We start from the raw sequence: 22,021 nt of genomic DNA on the forward strand, positions 1-22,021 counted from the left end.
AACGTAAACGTAATTACCTTCACAAGACAACGTTTTACCAATTGGACAAACGGCTATGTTTGTTTGTTTCAAGCTCCAACAACGATTTTTCGCTGAAATCAGCCCAAAAAATTCAAGCGCTCGCATTAACCATGGAAGTGGTGGGGGAGAAAGTGTCCCGCATTTGGGGTTGAGGAATTTGGCAACCCTAGGTGTATGTCTCCAAGTACCGACATACTCGACAGGCCCTCCCTCAATACAGCGCTGTACTCCCTCTCGGATATGCTTATGTTCAAATATGCGTTGTTATTAATCTGGCGGTGGTATCAAATGCTATTTATACACCTAAAAAGGCAAACTTATCTCAGTCATGGTTGTTGTTATTTTGGGGGGAAAAGTAGCAATTTATACCAAAATCATATGCTCATCCTACATATACTATAGAAACTATCAAAAAACGATTCAATGAAAAGAATAAGTTCTTATTTTATTTGTTATTTTTTGTGATTAGCAATGATGATTGCTGGGTAATATGTATGTTGTTGTCCAATGTCAAGTCTCTATTTCATCATGTGACGATACAATACGCTATAGTTACACTGACAAAGGTCACGACAACGCAGTTCATTGAGCACAGCACAACTGAACGTGTAGCAATGCCATTTAAGCATGAGAGTGGAAGCAGAAAAAGGCAAGAGAAAAAAGAACAAGATGAGAAGGCGGCAAAACTGCCGAAATTAGATTATTTTTTAACTGGACCATCAACTAGTCGCCAGCCCACGAAGTCCGCCATGGACGAACCCGACACGGACGTCACCCCACGTCCCCCCTGCTAGCAGCAGTGCAGCTGGGATCAGTATTGCTGCCCTCAGACAGGTAACCTACGGCTATAGTGATAGATATACATTTCAAGCCAAGACATAGCCTACATACATTATGATCGGGCAGGATAACTAGCATACAAGTTGGGTAAATAGTGGTCACTACTAGGTGGATAGCTAATTATTTTAAGCTAGCCAATTGCCCTAGCAGGGCTAGGGAGGCTATTCCTAGGAGGGGGAGGGGAGCCAAATGTAACAGTGTTTCCCCATCTATTCCAATGTAAAAAAAAAAAAAAAGTGTTCGCTAGGGGCTGGGGCGTCCTGGGCCCGTCATTACTACGTTACGCCACTGGTTGAATCACGATAGTTTGTTTGCTAAGCTGTATTGCTAACGTTATCCACCCTTCTTAACCCACCTCCCCCACCCCCTCCCTCCACCCTGACAGAAGACGACTTCTCTTTTGAGGAAAAAGTCACCGACATTAGCAGTCGGTTCCCTAAGCCCACCTTTCCCTCTCACCCTCCATGACCCAACTAAATGTCTAAACTCCTTCTCTCCCCTGTCCGAGGCAGAGATGTCTGGCCTCATTCTCTCTCATCGCCCCACCTCCTGTCCCCTTGATCCTATCCCCTCTCTTTCGAACCATCTCCCCCTCCATCATAACTTTTCTTCTTCATGTCCTAAACTCCTCTCTTAGCTCCGGCACCTTACCCTCTGCCTTCAAACAGGCCAGAGTTACCCATCTACTCAAAAAACCCTCCCTTAACCCTGCCGTCCTCCAGAACTACAGACCGGTATCATTGCACCTTCTTTTCAAAAACAATTGAACGTGCTGTATCTAACCAACTGTCAAACTTTCTCTTTCAGAACAACCTCCTTGACCCCAACCAATCAGGCTTCAAGACTGGCCACTCGACAGAGACTGCCCTCCTTTCAGTCACCACTGCCCTCCAGTCTGCCAGAGCGGCTTCCAGGTCATCCGTCATCATTCTGCTGGACCTTTCTGCAGCGTTTGGTACGGTTAACCACCATATCCTGCTCTCCAGACTTTTTGAGATGGGCATCACTGGCACTGCACTCCAGTGGATCTCATCCTACCTGTCGAGAAGATCCTACCAGGTCTCCTGGGGAGGCAAACTGTCAGGCCCTCGTCAGCTCTCCACTGGTGTCCCATAGGGCTCCGTCCTTGGAACCCTCCTCACCTCAATCATCACCTCCTTTAGCTTCTCCTACCACTGCTACACTGACGACACGCAGCTGTACCTGTCGTTCCCCCCGACTGATCCGGGGTTCTCAGCTAGGATCAAGGCCGGCCTCACAGACATCTCCGCCTGGATGACCGAGCACCACCTGAACCCCGCCAAAACAGAACTTCTCATAATCCTGGCTAAATCCTCCATTTCCCACGATCTGTCAATCACCCTGGGATCTGGGATCAGAGGATGAAGGGTGGAAGGGTGACCCCTTCATCCTCTGCCAGGAACCTTGGGGTTACCATGGATGACGAGCTCTCCCTCACGGCCCACATTGCTGCAGTCTCACGGTCGTGTAGATTCACCCTCTACAACATCCGGAAGATCAGGAGATACCTGTCTGAGCACTCCACCCAGCTGCTAGTCCAAGCACTGGTCCTCTCCAAGTTGGACTACTGCAACTCGCCAGTTTCCCAGCATGTGCAACCCGCCCTCTTCAGAGGATTCAGAATGCAGCGGCCCGCCTTGTCTACAATCTACCCAACGCTCTCATGTTACCCCGCTCCTCATCTCTCTCCACTGGCTACCCATCAACGCCCTTATCAGATTCAAGACCCTGGTACTGACCTTCCGAGCAGTGAACGGGACTGCACCCGACTACATCAAGTCTCTCCTGCAGCCTTACACCCCCACCCGTCACCTACGGTCTTCTTCAGACAACCACCTGGTGGTCCCACCGCTAAAGACCGCCCGGTCCCAACATTTACATTTAGTCATTTAGCAGACGCTCTTATCCAGTAAGTACAGGTCCATCCTTACAGTAAGTACAGTGACATTCTCCTCGAGGCAAGTAGGGTGAGAGTGCCTTGCCCAAGGACACAACGACATGTGCACCAGCTGGGAATTGAACTGGCAACTTTCAGATTACTAGCCCGATACTCTACCCGCTCAGCCACCTGACTCCCTAACACAAGCTCTTCTCCTGCGTGGCCCCCCAATGGTTGAACTAGCTCCCCACCTCCATCAGGGACACTGACTGTCTCCTTACCTTCAAGAAAAGGCTCAAGACACTTGTTCCAGTAGTACAACGACACTTAGGAATGCTTGATTGGACCTGATGTTAGTTTCCTCCAGGATCACAATGACTCTTATTGAGAGACTTGTTGCTCTTGTAGGTTAGTTATAACAAAGTTAACTCTTGAACTCTTGTACTCGCTGTGAAATATTTACTGTTGATTGTTCTTCTACAGGTACAGTCTTGCACTTTTTGGGGTTCATGTTGTTTTATGTGTCAAGATGGCGCCGACGAAGGCAGCCACGGTAGCTAGGTGCGCTCTGTTTTGTTTTGTCTTATAATTCAGTGTTCTGCCAAGATTTCCGGGGTTCTCTAACAAGAGAAGAACTTCTAAACATCAGGACTACAACTCCTGCTGATTTATTTCCCACTTTTCTGCTCCCAGTGGCAGAATTGGTGGGAATTATAGTCAAAGCCGCCCTCGGCTTTGTCCTAGCAGCGAAGCGCCGTAGAAGAGGCAAACGAGCCGGTGCACTGGTGTGACTCCGTCGGCGTGGGGCACGTACAGCGTTACCGGGGATATTTCTCTCCAACGTGCATTCACTGAGCAACAAACTGGATGAACTTCAGCTACTGGTGTGGAAAAACAGAGACTTTCATTCATCTTCCGTTTTGTGCTTTACGGAGACATGGCTGAGTGAACTGATCCCAGACTCTGCGCTACAGCTAGCAGGTTTCAAACTGCTGAGAGCGGACCGTGACCCTGTGCTCTCTGGCAAAACGAAAGGTGGTGGTATTTGTTTTTACATTAACAGTGGCTGGTGTGAAGATGTGACAGCGATTCTGCAGCACTGTTCTCCTGATCTGGAATCATTTTTTATTAACTGCAAACCTTTATACTCGCCACGTGAGTTTGCTTCATTCATACTGGTCGGCGTCTACATGCCCCCTCAGGCTAGCGCCAACAAGGCTCAACGTGTGCTCGTTAACCAGATATTGTGCGTGGGGCATGAAAATCCGGATTCCTTGGTTATTGTGCTTGGCGACTTTAACAAAGGCAATCTCACTCAAGAACTCCCCAAATACAGACAACTCATCAAATGCCCTACCAGAGAAGGGAACACTTTGGATCACTGCTACTCTACAATCAGTAAAGCATACCATGTGGTTCCCCGAGCAGCACTGGGTCACTCAGACCACGCCATAGTTCACCTGATTCCTGCATACAGGCAGAAGCTTAAGCGCTGCAAGCCTGCTGTGAGGACATCGAAACAGTGGACCACTGAGGCTATGGAGGAATTGCGGTCGTGCTTGGACTCTACTGACTGGGATATGTTCATGACTGCCTCCAACAGTCTGGATGAGCTCACAGAGGCTGTGACATCATACATCAGCTTCTGTGAGGACTGCTGTATACCAACACGCACCAGGGTGAGCTACAACAACGACAAACCCTGGTTTACAGCTAAACTCAGAAGGCTGAGGCTGGACAAAGATGCCGCGTTTAGGAGTGGGGACAGGGACAGTTTCAAGGAGTCGAAGAACAGGTTTAGCAAGGCGGTGAGAGAGGCTAAACGACTGTACTCAGAGAGGCTGAAGCTCCAGTTCTCTGCTAACAACTCTGCTTCTGTCTGGAGTGGGCTCAGGCAGATTACCAACTTCAAGCCCAGAGCTCCCCACTCCACTAACGACTCTCGTCTGGCCAACGGCCTGAACGAGTTCTACTGTCGTTTTGATAGACAATTGGACAGTCCTGTACAACTCCTTTCCACCCGTGAGGCCTCCCCCCCCCCCCCCCTACAGTGACGACCCTCTCCATTCAGGAGAGAGAAGTGAACAAACTGTTCAAGAGACAGAACCCCCGCAAAGCAGCTGGGCCGGACTCTGTCTCTCCAGCCACCCTCAAGAACTGTGCTGACCAGCTGTCTCCGGTGTTTACCTACATCTTCAACACCTCCCTGGAGACATGTGCCAGCCTGTCTCAAGTCCTCCACCATCATCCCTGTGCCCAAAAAGCCCAGGCCAACTGGACATAATGACTACAGACCCGTCGCCCTGACCTCTGTGGTAATGAAGTCTTTTGAGCGCCTGGTGCTGGCACACCTTAAAGCCAGTTTGCCTACAGAGCCAACAGGTCTGTGGACGATGCAGTTAATATGGCCCTCCACTTCACCCTACAGCACCTGGACTCCCCAGCATCCTACGCCAGGATCCTGTTTGTGGACTTCAGCTCTGCTTTTAATACCATCATCCCTGCTCTGCTTCAGGACAAGCTCTCCCAGCTGAACGTGCCTGATTCCACCTGCAGGTGGATCACAGACTTCCTGTCTGACAGGAAGCAGTGCGTTAAGCTGGGAACACAAGTCTCTGATTCCCGGTCCATCAGCACTGGATCTCCCCAGGGCTGCGTCCTTTCTACTCTTCTCCCTGTACACCAACAGCTGCACCTCCAGTCATCCGTCCGTGAAACTCCTGAAGTTTGCGGACGACACCACCCTCATTGGGCTCATCTCTGGTGGAGACGAGTCTGATTATAGATGGGAAGCAGACAACCTGGTGACCTGGTGCAGCCAGAACAACCTAGAGCTCAATGCTCTCAAGACAGTGGAGATGGTTGTGGACTTCAGGAAGAACACAGCCCCACTCACCCCCATCACCCTGTGTGACTCCCCAGTCAACACTGTGGAGTCCTTCCATTTCCTGGGCACTATCCTCTCCCAGGACCTCAAGTGGGAACTGAACATTAGCTCCCTCACCAAGAAAGCACAACAGAGGATGTACTTCCTGCGGCAGCTGAAGAAATTCAACCTGCCAAAGACAATGATGGTGCACTTCTACACAGCCATCATTGAGTCCATCCTCACCTCCTCCATCACCACCTGGTACGCTGCTGCCACTGCCAAGGACAAGAGCAGGCTGCAGCGTATCATCCGCATTGCTGAGAAGGTGATTGGCTGCAATCTGCCTTCCCTCGAGGACCTGCACACCTCGAGGACCGTGAGACGGGCGAAGAAGATTGTGGCTGACTCCTCCCACCCTGGACATTCCCTGTTTCAGTCCCTCCCCTCTGGCAGAAGGCTGCGGTCCATCAGGACCAAAACCTCACGCCATACAAACAGTTTCTTCCCTTCCGCTGTTGGCCTCCTCAACAAGGCCAAAGCTCACACTGACTGAATGTCCTAAAAAAAAAACTTTTTGCACTGTACTCAACTCCTGTAATATTTGTATTTTATATTGTATTTTATATTGTAAATTGGCAACTTATATTCTACTTTATTTTATATTCTATGTATCCTTAGTATAGTTAGACCACATATTTAAATTTAAGATTCATATATGTTTACTGTATGCACCTTCCTGCCAAAGCAAATTCCTTGTCTGTGCAAACTTTCATGGCGAATAAATCCCATTCTGATTCTGAAAGGTCCAGCAGAATGATGACCTCGAAGCCGCTCTGGCAGACTGGAGGGCAGTGGTGACTGAAAGGAGGGCAGTCTCTGTGGAGTGGCCGGTCTTGAAGCCCGATTGGTTGGGGTCAAGCAGGTTGTTCTGAGAAAGAAAGTTAGACAGTTGGTTAGATACAGCACGTTCAATTGTTTTAGAGAAGAAGGGTAACAGTGATACCGGTCAGTAGTTCTGGAGAATGGCAGGGTTAAGGGAGGGTTTTTTGAGTAGATGGCTAACTCTGGCCTGTTTGAAGGCAGAGGGGAAGGTGCCAGAGGTAAGAGAAGAGTTTAGAACATGGAGCAGAAAAGTTATGATAGAGGGGGAGATGGTTTGAAAGAGAGGGGAGGGGACAGGATCAATGGGACAGGAGGTGGGGCGATGAGAGAGAACGAGATCAGAGAGCTCTGCCTCAGACAGGGGAGAGAAAGAGTTTAGACATTTAGTTGGGTCAGTCATGGAGGGTGAGGGGGTAGGAAAGGTTGGTTTAGGGAACCGACTGCTAATGTCGGCAACTTTTTTCTCCAAGAAGGAGGAGAAGTCGTCTGCTGTCAGGGTGGAGGGAGGGGGTGGGGGAGGTGGGTTAAGAAGGTTGGAGAAGGTAGAGAAAAGTTTGTGGGGGTTAGAAGCAGAATTTTGTTAAGAAAGTAGAGGGTTTTAGCACTAGTTATGTGAGAAGATAAGGATTTAAGGAGGGAGTGATACTTATCAAGGTCCAGACAGTCTTTGGACTTGCGCCATCTCCTCTCAGCTGCTCGAAGGGTGGACCGTTCTTCACAAATAACATCCGTAAGCCACGGGCAGGAGGGAGAAGATCGTGCAGGCCTGGTTGTCAGGGGACAGAGAGAGTCAAGTGATGCAGTTAAAGTGGTTAACAAGGTGTCAGTGGCAGTGTTAGTGGGGTGGGACGATAACTCGTCAATGGAAGGGAGGGAGGATGTTACAATAGAGGAGAAATGGGAGGGGGATAGGGAGCGGAGGTTGCGCCGGAAAGTTACGAGGGGAGGGGAGGTGGGAGGGGTTGGAGGGAGAGAGACAGAGAATTGGATAAAGTAGTGATCAGAAATGTGCAGTGGGGTTACAGAGGTTAAGTCAGTGATACAGTTACGTGTCAGGACGAGGTCTAGCTGTTTGCCTGCCTTGTAGGTCGCCGGTGTGCTCAGCAGCGTCAGGTTGAAGGAGGTCAGGAGAGACAAGAAGTCGACAGCCTGCGTTCCTTGGAGGTGGATGTTGAAGTCCCCAAGGACTGTCAGGGGGGTTCCATCATCCGGGAGGACGCTGATGAGCATGTCCAGCTCCTCCACAAAGTCAGCTAGCGGACCTGGTGGGCGATAAAGTACAATTAAGCATGCTTTGATGGGATCAGTTAGCATAACATAATGATGTTCAAATGATTTGGCAGTAACAGAGAGTGGTGTGGATGTGTATTTAATATGTGAGGAAAGAAGCAAACCTGTCCCACCACCCCGCCCGGATGAGCGGGGACAGTGAGAGAAGGAGTGGTTGACGGAGAGAGCAGCTGGAGTTGCAGTGTTCTCTGGGCGGATCCATGTCTCTGTCAGCGCAATGGCATGAAGAGACGCCTGGGATGCAATTGGCGGGATGAAGTCTGCCTTGTTCACAGCAGACTGGCAGTTCCAGAGCCCTAAAGAAAGAGAAAGGTCAGGTGGAGAAGAACTGGATAGGTAGTGAAGGTTAGAAGTTGACCGAATATACTTTGTGGCATATCTACGTCTTCGGGTAGTGTACGGAACAGGAATGCTAGCTATGAATAAATTCTAGGTACAATATAATCTAATTATGAATATGAATAGGTTGATACTTATCAGAAGAGGTGATCCGCCTCTTCGGCCTTCCTTGGTGGACTCCCGCCGGTAGACTCCTTTGTCTTTGTTCGACTGAGTCTTCGTGCGCCGAGGCTGGCAGACGAGGCTGCCTCTGTAGTGCTACCCGCCTTAAATATGCTAATGCACAGATACAACGCCCCCAATTACTGTTAAACAAAAGAATACCCTGAGTACCCTGAAATCGAAACTGACTCACTGGCTAGCTACTCCTTGACCAGTTTGAACTGGTTATCTAACTGCTGACCCTTTAGCTCTTCCCAAAAGACTAAGTTTTAGCTAAACTCAATAATATACTACAGCCTTGATCACTCGCAGTCAATGCAGCGCTCTTGGTGTTGACTCCAGTAGGACGCTATACGCTCTCCCCATCTCCCCATCCCTCTCCCTTTATGACAGTAGCGATGTCAGTGACTTTTCTCGCATACTGTGCATTGTCCGCATGTCCATATTCAATGTGAGCACACCTAATGTCATCACCCACAACGATGTTGGAGATCTTTGCAAAGTCTGTTGCCTTAATTTTTGTCCCTAACAGGCCGCCTGAGTTCAGTTAAAGTGGGTCTGAACTCCCTACAGAACACAATCAATGCCTCAGCAAAGGCTTCTCCCGAGGTAGTAACGTCTGGGAGGTGTGAACTAGCTTCCCTAACGTCTGACACAGTCCACGGGCGAAAAACCATGGTGGGGCCGTCATGTCCCGCGACCTCCACCATTGGGGTAGTTCTGTACTGGAAAGGCACTTAGTTAATTGTCTGACTCCGGAGGCAGTGGTGTGTTTTCTGCCCGGCGGTTGGCAGGCGTGGTGGAGTCGGCGGCCTGGACAGAAGTTGACTTCCTCTGTCCATACATCTGGCCCGATCGGGTGCGGTTAGTTGGAGAAGAGAGTTCCTCTTTCTGTGGCTGAAGAAGGGCCTCTCTCAGCGGTGGGGGTTGTCGTTGGTTTTGTGTGTGGTCTGGTTGTGGAGCTGAAGGAGGGCAGGAAATCCAGGTCCAAGCGCAGCCTCGTGGCACTCAACTGTGGGTACAAAGCAGAAGACATGTGCATGTGCGCCGGCATGTATGGTGGACATTTCCCTATCTCTTCATCCTGATATTTTTCTGGTTCACTTTTCAATACCTTCTGAAGTCTGGATCTCTCCCTATGGTCAGACTCTTTGTTCCACAACTCAAAACATTTCTTGTGTTTTTCAACCATTTCTAAATCTTTCATATTCACTTTCTTTTTTCCTCTTAAATCACTTTCTTGTTCCATCAATTTCTTTCTTAATTGACTCAGCTGGTTTGTACTAAAGGATCCGTTTACAGGAAAAACAAACTTTTCTGACCAGACATGCAAACAGTCCAGGCTGTCTTCACCATATCTCTTCCTCATCTGGTCCACTATAGGACCCTCAACAGGTCCAACCTGTTTACTACTTTTCTTTCCCATCGTTACTTCAATGGGCAGTGCACTGATCTTTCAATACAGACGTCTCTGTAAGGTCTGGTTCGTTCTTTCCACAACAAGAATAAAGGAAATCTTCCCCAGGAAGAGTCTGGTACGTATTTTTTCCACAACCAGTAAAGGGGAAAACGCCTACGGTGTCAAGCCTGACTGTTCTGTACCAAATTCCAAATTTAAAAAGTTATGAAAATTTCTGACCGTTTAACTTTTGATGATTTTGAAGATGTCATAACAGGTCAAAATTCCAGCGGTGACAATCGGGGGCGCAACGGCCAGTCCTCCCCTCTCTTTGAAAATGTTGAGATTTTGGAGACCAAGCACCTTTGTTTGGGATGATCAGTCCCCGTCTGCGTCGCTCCCGACGATCACTCGTGGAATCTTGTTCGTGATGTGAAGTTTGTGGTGGAATTTTCTATGATTGAATGTCTGAAGTCAGAAGAATTTGTCTTTATCTATTTATTCTTGAAATCAAGGAGGAGCAATTCCAAAACAGTATCATAAATGATGTCTGGAGTAGAAGGGCTATCTAAAGGTGTCATGATCTGAACACTCTTTATACAGTAATTCCAGACAGTTACATCATTAGTTCAATAGTTCATGTCTATCAAAAGAGGAATTCTTCAATAACAGAAAGTTAAAAAGGGAAATAGGTTGCAGAACTGAATACAGATGCTCAATATTAAAAAACAGAGCTTGAGATGACAGAAGCAAAACTTGTCAGCAAAAACACCCCTGGAGTATGGGCAAAACAACCAGGGTCAAACAGTCAAATTGTTAGACGTTTGTCAGCAAACGGAAACTTAAGCAATACTGTCTTAGGCTAAAAGGTTATGCTATTTTTACAGAAGTTAAAACCTCAGCAATAATTGTTCTAGGCCAAAGAATATTATAGACATCTTAAAGAATAGTAATTTTCTATTACAAATGCTAAATAAGTTTCTACACACATCTAATGACTCTAGCTAGACTAGCTGTAGTCGGCATTAGAAGGGAAGCTTCCGAAAAATAGACAGAAAATGAACAGCAGTCTGGCTTATTGCTAATGCCTGTCTAGATAATCTATTTGAAAGAACTGGAGAAAGGCAGGTGCTTGATACAGGATACGTTAGCATTGCAACTGTTACTAGTAACACCTAGACTGTAGGCATGTAAACAAGTTTAGCTTGCTAACGCAAGAGCATAGGTAGAATGTGTGATAACTTAGCCTAGTTTATTGGCAATGGGGCTAACGTTGATTCATGTTCCTGACTGTGTTTCATTCAAATAAATAACCTGTGTAATGTAAATTTACAATTCACGATGCATGTTTGTCCAGATCTTGGTCATGTTATTTTTCAGCAAGTTATTTGGAGCTAGCTAGCTAACTGAAGCCGAGTAGAATCAGGATATGGTTTGGTTGCTAAGCTGTAGCCTAACGTTCTACCCACCCAAGTCAATCCAGTTTGCTTCAACAACAGAAGTGGAAACAAGTAATGTTATCATTTCAAATGATATATAGTCAATCTGTTGAAAACAGTGTTGTGTAGACACAATAGATTTATTTGCGCGTTTTTATTTCAAGTCTCCAACTTCGGTGTTTCAGCGAGTGCTGCTGTTGGCCGTGTTGTGTTTTTGCTCCCCAGCTTCACTCGTTGAAAACCAACCAATCAGCGCACAGCTTATCTAAATATTAATGAGCATACCATAAAAGGAGAAAAGCTAGCGTTTTTTCCAGGGAACATTTCAGAGGATCTGTCAGTGGGCATAGAACAGCACCCGGGCCATTTTCAACCCAACCAATGTTACATACCCTATTCGGAGACCTTAAGGAACAGTGTGAAATACCCCAAAAACCCAGTCAATTGCCCCTTTAATAATAATAATAATAATAATAATAAAACTAACAAAAACAAAAGGGTTTCCAACTACCGGAGGAAACCTAATAAAATACAACTATAGAGTAAATGTCCTTAGTTTTCTTCTTGGTCAATGTCTTTCATAGAGCGAATACATTTAAATTTCCGACTGGGAACATAGAAATTACGACATTCCATGTCAAATTGAACACAGCACAGTCCATACTCCTCGTCTGGCATCATAGTGGTACCGAAAGTCGGAAGAAAGCGGAGTCCTATTTGGGATTACTTTTGTAGTGAGGTCAGCAAGACCACACGGAGCCAACATCTTGCCACACCTAAAGAGTGATTTAATCACATCAGACAGACCTAATCAGCCCTTGTGACACCCTCAGTATGCTGACCACCCACCAAACGCCGATGCAAAGGAACCATAGAATGGGGGGGAACCTCCCCAATCTCAGCCCTCCTGCTAGCTTGCAAGCTTCAAAGGGCTTCCTTGAGACAACACGTCTCCAGCAACCATTTGCTATCCGTTTTGGCGGCAGTTGAACAAAGAACATACCTTAATCAGAACTTGTGAGGAAAGTTCTTCAGACTTCACCTTTACCACGAGAGTACAAGGTGGAGAATTATGAGAGGGATATTTGTGTCATGTTTGTTACTTTGTTTTAATGTTGTGTTCACTGAAATCTTGATTCTAGTAACTACTCCTTCTTCCTGAAAGATAACCATGTAATTCTTGGTATCTACACAAAGCTCTCATAATAAAACAATCATTCAACTATATTTTGTAACTGTACTAAGATGTCCAGAACAATATTTGAATGATCTTTTGAACCAGCCAGAGACCAGATCACACCTTTGGTAGGTGTGAAGGAAGGAGGGGGGGAGTTGACAACCCAGCTTCCCCCAATCAACGTCTGACCCCAGACAGGTCCTCCCTCGAACTCTGAACTGTATAAATATCTGAGATGACCATCAATCTCGGACTCCAGCGAAAACAACCACGGCATGAACGCCATCGGGATTGGCATTCCAAAGGACATCTCCAAGCTCCTCCTGAGATTCAACTTCATAGTGATCGCGACACTATCTGGACGTTTCAACAGAAGAACCAAAAACGCAATTATCATTGCGACTTGACTGAGATCCCCCAGACTCAGCCACATGACCCGGCAGCGCAGCCACACTTTCACTTCCGATTCTTCAAATGGACCTTTGGCGCAAACCGCCCTCAACCTCATTGATCAACCCCTGATCAAACGTAACTATGGCTAACGCTCTTTCCTCCCAGACATGGCATTGGCGTGAGCTCTGTTTATGATTTGGAAGGATGTAATCATTGATTTACCATTTCTGTCTTTCTTTAAGTTAGTCCATTTCATTCTGTTCATTGAAACCAATAACTCATATCAAACTCATAATCTAACTTGTTCATAAGATCTGTTTACCTTACTTGAATAAATTCCTTGTAAAGATATTTTGACGTGCGTGTTCACTAATGTTACGATTGGCTCTACACTTAGAACGAATTCATTCCTAAAGATGAGACTGTTTATTACATGTTAAATATAGGATTCCCTAATGTCCTAAACCAATATTAGGGTGGTGCCCCGAACTTTATGATAAATTAAGTATTTCTATTTTAACACGACGAGACCCCGCTACATAATGGTGCCCAGTGTGAGGCTAAAATAGATTGAAATGAGCAATCGTAACTTTTGTGAAACTAACTGTTAAAATAGAGCTAGCTCTAACTGTATGTAACACCATGTATTTAATACCACTGTGCCTGGGCTACAGTGGCTGTGTGTGTATTTAATTGTTTTGTAAAATAGGGCCTAGCTTTTAGTGTGTGTGTGTGGGAGCAGCTAGCTCAAAGGAAGCAGCTTGGTTTGACCGGAGGTACGCGCATGCTCAGAAACACCGCTGTGTCCACAGGCAGCCGCGCCCGCACCTACGGGGAACGTGGGCGCCACCCAACTCCAGGGCCCCCCCTCCGGAGAGGGGGGGGATGGAGAGAATGGAAGGGGGGACAAGGGGAGAACCGCAAGAACCTTCTTGCCGTGCTCTGCCTCGGTCTGCTCTTAAGTTGTAATCATAGAGTTAATATAACTAGAGTAAGCTACTTTTGTCTTACAAGATGGCATCCCCATTAATTTCTATGAAAAGTGCTCAGTGGCGCAGTGAGGCAAGCGAGAGCGCGAGACTGGACGCAGCCATCTTTCCACTTCCGTGTCTTCCAGTCTAGCTTTAAACAGAAGCTCTTCTTCGCCCTAGCTCCAAGACCTCGTGCACGCTTGCAACTAGCTGTACACGTCATACTTTGCGACAACCAGTCGCGAGCATAGATTTATATGGTTACGAGCGTGTGGGCATTGCAGTTGCAGAATCTATGGGCAGAATGGGGTACAAGTCCGATAAGAATCAGACACATGAAGCAAACTTAACGGAAATGTATTCTGTCACTGTATAGTATTCCTTTCACTTGTTTTTTAGGCTATATGGCTAAATATAAGGATATTCTAGATTAAACTCATCACATATGTTGCTTTTTTTCTTCGTGATATGAGTATTATTTACAACGCATTGTATCGGATTAAATAAACTGTTAACATGAACAGCTCCGTCGTTGTTCTCGCCAGGCAAAGAAAGCTTAATAGTTATTTTGGTAACCAAAATCTTCCATAATGCAAACTTACCATAGCTTACTGTCAACTTTATATTCAAACGAAATGCCACAAAAGTCACACAGCCTTCAATTTCACATCAGTGTCGAAATGCGACCTGTGTTTTACATGCTCAACCTAGAAAACCCAACGTCTATTAATGGATATAACGTGATCTAACAAGACGTGTTAATAATGTAATTTAAAAAAAGCTAGAGAAGTGTGTCTAAAATATACTTTATTGAACATTTGCCTTTGAAAGGGGCATGTTCATAGAACCATAGGCTACAAGACGTTTCCATCAGATGTAAGTGGGGGTGAAACATTGTCCCACAAAAGCAGTCTGGCTTGATGACACCATCAAAAAAAGAATAGGTGTGTTTAACAAAAGCTTCTGAAGGCAAGACTGATATTATTTAAATATATATCATTTCCTATTGTGGTTAACAGTTAAAGTATTAATCTTCATCTTTGCTCCAGATAGACATGTCAACAATCTATGCTCGCGCTTGACATAATATATTTGCCATCATGTCATGAACGTTTTTACGAAAAATCAAATCTGTTTGAAAATAATGTGAATAAACTATATTAACAACATTTCATGTAGGCCTGTGTGACAACGATTTGCTAAACTTGCTACAACAAGGCAGGCAACTCAAGCCATTTCTCCCTGTGCTCATTCAATATAAGTCTATGGCTCATTCAGCTCAATGGAAATCGGCTATCGGCCGATGTGAACTTTTGTGCTCGTGCCCTGTTAGTATCCGCAGGCACATTTGCAGGCAACTTTTCTTGACGTAAGCAAATAAATGGGCTGCTAGTTTACCCATTTCGGATTGGTTTCAATCTTAGCAAAAATCAGGAAAAATTATTCTATGAAAAAGCAAAAAAAGAGCAAATAAGTAAATGGGTTATTATGTAAAAAACTTTATTCTCAAATAATGTTTTCAAAATATGTCATAGAACGTGTGTCATAGAACAATCTGTGTGTGCAATGTCTCTAAGGTTTATATTCTCTCACATTAACAAATATATACCAGCAGTGTCTTCAAATAACAGCTTGTATATATCCACATGTGCAAACAAGGTTTAAACCTTAGACAATATACATTTTATATTCATACTCAGACGATAATTTAGTAAAAACATGTATTTTAACAAGTTTTGTACCTACATTAATCAAAAAGTACAGCATATTTAATAATGTTACAAATCTTCATAAAAAATATATTTCTGTACAAAACCATGTTCTTTTGCACCTACTTAAAGTCAGCAGCACATGATATGATGATGGTGATGTTGGATGCAGCTCTTTAGAACAGGGTCTGATATAGAGATGTTATTGCAGCAAGCCCAACAGAAGGCAGGATGGGATGGTACGCAGGGGACTTTCGTGACACATATTTACTTCCTAAAATGATTGACACGGCAGTATATAGGTGTGCAGTCAACAACAAGTATGTAAAATACAAAATAGTTTCCCTTTGTAGAAAATTTGAGGAAATACAAATGCTTTCTGTTTCTCACTCACACACACACACACGCACACACACGCACACACACACACACACACACACACACCAGCTCATACATCTTGTGATACAATGGACAGGTACACACAACTAATATGATAAGGAACATCTCCAAGAACAATATCACACAGTTAAGTCATCAACACATTAATCTCAAAGCAAGTGCATAACAGAGACAGGTATCTGACAACTAAGCTAAGGTAGTTCTTCTGTATGGATAGAACTACTGTTCTAAATAAGATGGGATACATGCATTAACAAAATGATTAGGAAATACACTGAACTAACCCATGACTTTGGAATCACAGTGTACTGTTCAGTAGATGCATTCAAGTAGCCCTACACTCTCAAGCACAATAGAGTTGTAATATGATAGTTGATAGTTTAATCATGCTTGGTATTAGATAAGGCAGTGTTTCTCAGAGTGGAGCTTGGTCAACTGTTCTGTATCTTAATTTAATCACCCTTGACCATTTGGTTAGGAGGGGCCAATCAGAAAACATAAGCTTTAGGGAAACTGATTATTAATGAGACCTCACCTATGAATTTCCTGAAGCCATCTTTCAGTCATGGTTGCCAAGGAATTGTTGCTATGTGAGTCAGTGTGAGATGAGACTTAAACATGACAAAATGGTATGGCACAAATAAAATAAACTAACACTTGTGGATTAAAACTGTGATTTAAAGCAAGAGCAGCATTTATGAAAAATAAACATTTAATTAGCTCCAGCATCCTAGAAAATAATTTCGTTCTGCACTAGAGATATTTTTGAAACATGAGCTAGATGGGAGAAAACTGTGAACTTTAATGGTTTACTGATGCAAAACATGGTGAGGGCCTGTGGCAACATGAAACTGTCTACAATGGCCAATACAAACAACTCACATCTGATGTGATTCACACTGTCATTGTCAGATACAGACTACAGTCACTGTCATCTGTATTTCCACTGTCCTGACTTTTCACGGCACATCAGTCAGAGGAGAAACGTCAAGGGTATCACTGTTCTGGAACAGCATCACTCTTCATGGAGATAAGGTGACAGATGTGAACCACCTGATCTTCAAATCTCATATGGGATGTATGTGATCACTAGAAGCTGTGTGGTGTCTGTCACGTATCTGATAGTAAGAGGCGTAGTCCTACATATTAGCATCAGCAAAACATAAACAAAGGTCAATCAGCCTCTGCAATAATCAACGATTGACATGAGAACACTCCTTTTGAGATGGATTTAACATGTCTATGTACACATGATCAAAACCCTGTATGTCATCTTCCTAAAAACTTTTCAGATAGAAAATTCCTCTTTTGATGCTAAGTTTCATATCCATTCATAACACAATAGTGCAAAATTTGTGCAATAAAGTAATTTGTTATCACAGCAGCTGGGGAGATTTCAACTCTCGTGCTCAAGCTCGTGGCGCCAGCCAGAGTCCCCCTGCAGCATGGTGTAGCTGTGGCATATCTTCTCTGGACGGGAGAGAGGGCTCTCCTCTAGAGTTCATCTTCACTGAAGAAAATACTTTTATCAACAATTATGTGGCTTTGCAAGACACTTCAATAGTTCCCCAAGGAGTGACTTTGAGAGGAAAGAAAAAAGGGAAAGATAGCGGCGAGTGAAAATATTGTACCTCCAGGGGAGCCATGAAAGGCAGGAGTCCTTGATCCAGAGAAGAAAAGATCTGCTGTCCTGTATTTCCCAGCTATAGATATGATCTCTGGTCAACCCAACACCAATACTGTTAGTTGTATTGTTGAGTCATCAGAGTTGGTGATTTAATGGTGTATGTTTTATCTTCTCCACTTGAGAGAGGCACAGTTAAAATAAAACTGGCACCTAGAGAAAACAAACCTACCCCCTAAGGTCTAGCCATAGGCTGGCCCAGAACCAGATATCTGAAGCCTGAGTCTAGCTGTGTGTGTGCTAGCTCAGTAACACGTCTAGTACCAGGTGCAGAACCAAGGGTGTCTGTAGGCTCACTTAGAACCAAGAGGCTTGAATATGTCTATATGGTGACTGACCAGTCAATAAGCAGTCTATAAACCAGTACCTTACCAGTATCTAGTGATACATTTGTGTATCTTTTCAGTACAGGGAAGGTATTGTTAATGACCTTTCCATCAAGCTAAATATACATTTTCCTTGGAATAGACAGGTATTGTAGAGGTTGCAGGGAAGTCTTGCTGTTGACCAGATATCGGACTAGTCCACTGGAGTGAAGACTTGCACTGGACCGGGTATATTTTCAGTTCATTGTAGGGAGGGTTTGCTGTAGGTACACTGCATGGAAGTCTTGCTGTGGATCTGATATTAGAATGATCCGTGTGGAGTCAGAAATGGAGGGCTATACGACAGTGCAGACTGTATTCAGTGTGGTGTCAAACCTCACAGCTTTGGCTTCTGTGGGCTTCATGTTGGTGTCGTACATTGGGTTCTCAAATGAGGCTTGTCCATTGGTGCTCTCATGGCCTGCGTAACCATTGTACTGGACTTTGGGTCTAGTTCTGAAAGAGAAACACAGACAGTTATGGTAAGGGTGGTTTAACCTCACAAAAAAAGACAGGTCATTGTTACATGTTCAGGGTATGGATAGACCCAGTCTCATGTTGAAATGGGATGTTTTGGGATGTTACTCTATCACAGAAAATAAATGAAAGAGAGAACTCAGTGGTCTCACAGTCATGTTATTAAAGAAAATGAACTACGGCTACTACAAAATAGACTCTAAGCTACCAGTTCAATTACTCATAAGCAGAATGAGAAATGGTATCACCAAATAGATCAGACATGGCATGGTGAATTCTTCAACTCTGTTAAAAAAGCACAAGCAATGCTTATGGGTAAGGGAGTGGTTTACTATCTTGCGAGCCTGGTATTTAGCCTTCATTAGCAGGCAGTTTGTAGATATTACTTAGGGGAGATGGATGAGATCTAGTCCATCTTAAACAACAAAGTTCAACTTGAAGAACTTGATTCCACCCTGGAGTAAGCCTTTCCCTAATGTTATACACAGTACTTTCCACATCCCTTTGTCACCTCCATCTGCCTTACCTCAACCCCATTTCCATAAAATATTCCCCCTCCGCCTCCCCACCCCCCCATCACCACCACACACACACAAACATTTTGGTATAACAAACAAATCTCTGTATAAGCAGTTTAACCCTTGTGCTACCTCCCAAAGGTTCATAACGAACCATCGTTGTCTTTACCCAATTTTACAAAAACAAATAAAAATAATTTTCTTTTAACTTTTGCAATGTGGGGGGTCTGAGACGGCCCAACGGTTAAAAGAAAATGCTTCACTTTGTTTTTGTATGCGGTAAATTTGTCACAATACGACGGTGGGTCAGAATGACCCAAAGATAACACAAGGGTTAAGGATGTCTCTTTCTGTGAGTGTGTGTCAGTAGGGTCCATCTGACAAATCAAAATCTATTTCCAGCAGGCCATGTAGCTGAATAAATGGAGTAAAGAAAGTCTAGTGTAGAAATATTTTCTAAATGATATGCAAAATTCAATATAGAAACATATAAATTAATAAAAAGTATACCAGTTGTACCAGGTTCTACCAACTTGATGACACTTTGCATGGTTATGATGTTGCGAGACAGTCAGGAGGACAGACAGACATCTCTTACCCCCCTATTTTGACGATCTGAAACGCAAGTATCAAAACGCAAAGCGCAAGTAACTTTGTGGGCGGGAATCCGCCACTGTTGCAATTATACCGGCGGGATAAATGACTTTGCGCCTCGCGCAAATCTAAAATGGGTTGGTCTGAAGGAGCTATATTACTAATAGGTTTGGTTTGGGCGTAACGTGCAATAAACCAATCAGAGCGTCATCTCACATTCCCTTTAAGAGCAGCGCTTGTTCCATGGCGGATTGCTATTGTAAGGCGGATTTGTCAGGCGCATGTCAGGAGCGGTTCACAGCCGAGGAGACCGACGTTCTTGTCAGGGCCGTAAAAGATAGAGAAATGACATTCTATGGGAAAGGCAGAGCCCGCTCACGGTGCTCATTCAAATTCTTATTTTTATATATATTACATTTATTAAATTGTTATATTTTTTAGTAGTAATTTAGCTATTGTAGGGTGAGTTCAGGTAATGTGGGACATCAGGTAAAGTGGGACAGTTATGCATTTTGATGATTTAATTTGTGCAAAACTGACATCCAATCACCAGAGCTGATCTTGACTCGTAAATACAACACTTCTAGTCACTATGCAGTGTTTTTTATTTGTCTGACATCATCAGAGTAGGCGTGATCTTGCTTGACAAGAGGTCTATAAAGAAAAAAACACATCAAAAGTTCAGCGGCATATGACGTTATATTTGTCAATGATAAGGCTGGCAAAGGAATTTAAACAAGAGAGGGTACAATTTCTGGGGAAATTGTAGGGTGTGCTTGCTTGCTTCAGTTGCAGGTGGGTTCGTTTTCCCTTCTAGTGATATTTTCAAGCATTTAGCCTACTCATATTGCACAATTCATTAAGAACACCTTTGAAACAAGGAACCCCATTTGAAACAAGCTACTGTAACAACGTTGTCACTGGCAGTATTTCAGATGGAATTGCGATTCAAATAGTACCATCTGCTAACTGAAAATAAGCCCCCCAAAACGTAAATAAGTTCAATATTCATTTAGGGGGACATGGCTAGCTAATTCAAAAGCAGTTTGCTATAGGCAAGCTAGCTGCCGTTGCTATCCACATTCCACTGATTGTTTGAAAGCGCAGGAAATTAGAACGTTTCTTTTGTAAGGGGATAATGTATAGTACACTCGACAGGGCGAACGGCACACCGACGCGAAGCGGAGTGGTTTAGTTTCGCCCTGAAGGAGCTTATTTTCCCGATAATGACCGGCGTTCTATACATTATCCCGCTTATTACACGGCTACTTGCCAACAAAAATAACTTAACACAGTGTGTCTTTTTACAATGTATTTGTTACCATTCGTATTGTTGATCAGTAGAGAAATAGTTTGCCTAAGACGTTGAACTTTATAGACTTTGAACATTATTTAGGCTTCATTAAGCAACAGAGTACGCTGGGGTTGAAAAGTTACCGGACTACTTGCGGAGTGCTACGAAAGACGTGAATCCGAGGCAAAAAGGCCACTTCCCTTGACAGCGGTCAAATATGCATAGCAACGGTCAAATATGAGAAAATTGTTCACCGCAGAACGTTGGGAAGCCCCATTCAAGTACATGGAGCATTCTACAGCATTAAGAATAGCCGTGTAAAAATACTTAATAAAGTTTAGCCATAGCTGTGGCATTGAAGACAGTACTGTAGCCTACTACTACACACTGCCAGTGGGCGAGCCGAGTCTGTGACTCTGAGGCTAACATCAAAACAAAACGCGGTCTCACTCAAATTCTAAGTTTTACACAAATAAAAAAAATATGCTGACCCGCTGGCTGTCTTTGCAATCGCCATATCTTTAAAACACGTCTGTCCATTTGGATGTAGAATTGACCCTGGTACGAAATTAAGAAAATACTCACCAGACGCAGATCGACAACACTTGTCGACGAGTGTCAACACTCGTTGACAACACTGTTGTTGCTGCCACAATCATCAATGGAGGCTGTCGGGGCTCTCACGTAGCAAACAAATCAAAGTTTTTACAGCAACCTACATTAAAATCTCACCACCTGGCTGTTTTCACAATAGTCATATCGTCATAACATTTCCCTCTTTGTTTTTTCGTGTAAAATTGAACTATAAAATTAGCTACGAAAATACTACTATGACGCGTTCTAGCATGGTTGCCGCCTCAAAGACTTTCACGACCTAAATCAAAATCCGAGATTGCAGTTCCACTCTAAATCGCTTTCTCTACAAAGCCAAATGGTTGTGATTTTTTGAGGGTGGTATTTTTCACTCGTAATCCAAGCTCCAATTTGCAAGCTTGAAAGTCTCTATCACGTTGTATCCATGCGTCGTTGCTAACGTGTGTTGACGTGGTGAAGTAGCTTGCACAGATTACCCTTCGTCGACAAAAGGCACTTTGTCGCCACAAAAACGTTGTAACCTCCTAAACTGTGCAACGGAACGTAAATCCAAATACAAGCAACTCAATCGCTACCAAGACAAAACGTTTGACACCTTGGTTGTCCATGTAGTCCAAATATTAACAAAGTTTTAGGGGGGCAAAAAGAATAATAAATATAACTGCAAGCAGTAATGGCGGATTCCTCCAAACATTGCGAACCAGA

At 44.3% G+C, this 22,021-nt stretch overlaps 1 protein-coding gene and 1 pseudogene across 1 annotated transcript in view; both read right to left on the reverse strand.

Moving 5' to 3' along the window:
- Positions 1 to 8,652: 8,652 nt before the first annotated feature.
- On the reverse strand, positions 8,653 to 9,729 carry LOC146267964 (uncharacterized; annotated as a pseudogene).
- Positions 9,730 to 15,168: 5,439 nt separating this feature from the next.
- Positions 15,169 to 22,021, reverse strand: part of csmd1b (CUB and Sushi multiple domains 1b) — a 390,765-nt gene continuing 383,912 nt past the window's right edge. The window contains exon 60 of the mRNA XM_084709424.1: positions 15,169 to 18,295. Within this exon, the coding sequence (XP_084565550.1) occupies positions 18,136 to 18,295 (160 nt within the window). The 3' untranslated portion in view covers positions 15,169 to 18,135. The remainder of the gene's footprint in view (positions 18,296 to 22,021) is intronic.

Source organism: Hypomesus nipponensis, chromosome 11 (assembly GCF_054491055.1).
Source record: "Hypomesus nipponensis isolate SF chromosome 11, ASM5449105v1, whole genome shotgun sequence".
NCBI classification, from domain to species: Eukaryota; Metazoa; Chordata; class Actinopteri; order Osmeriformes; family Osmeridae; genus Hypomesus; species Hypomesus nipponensis.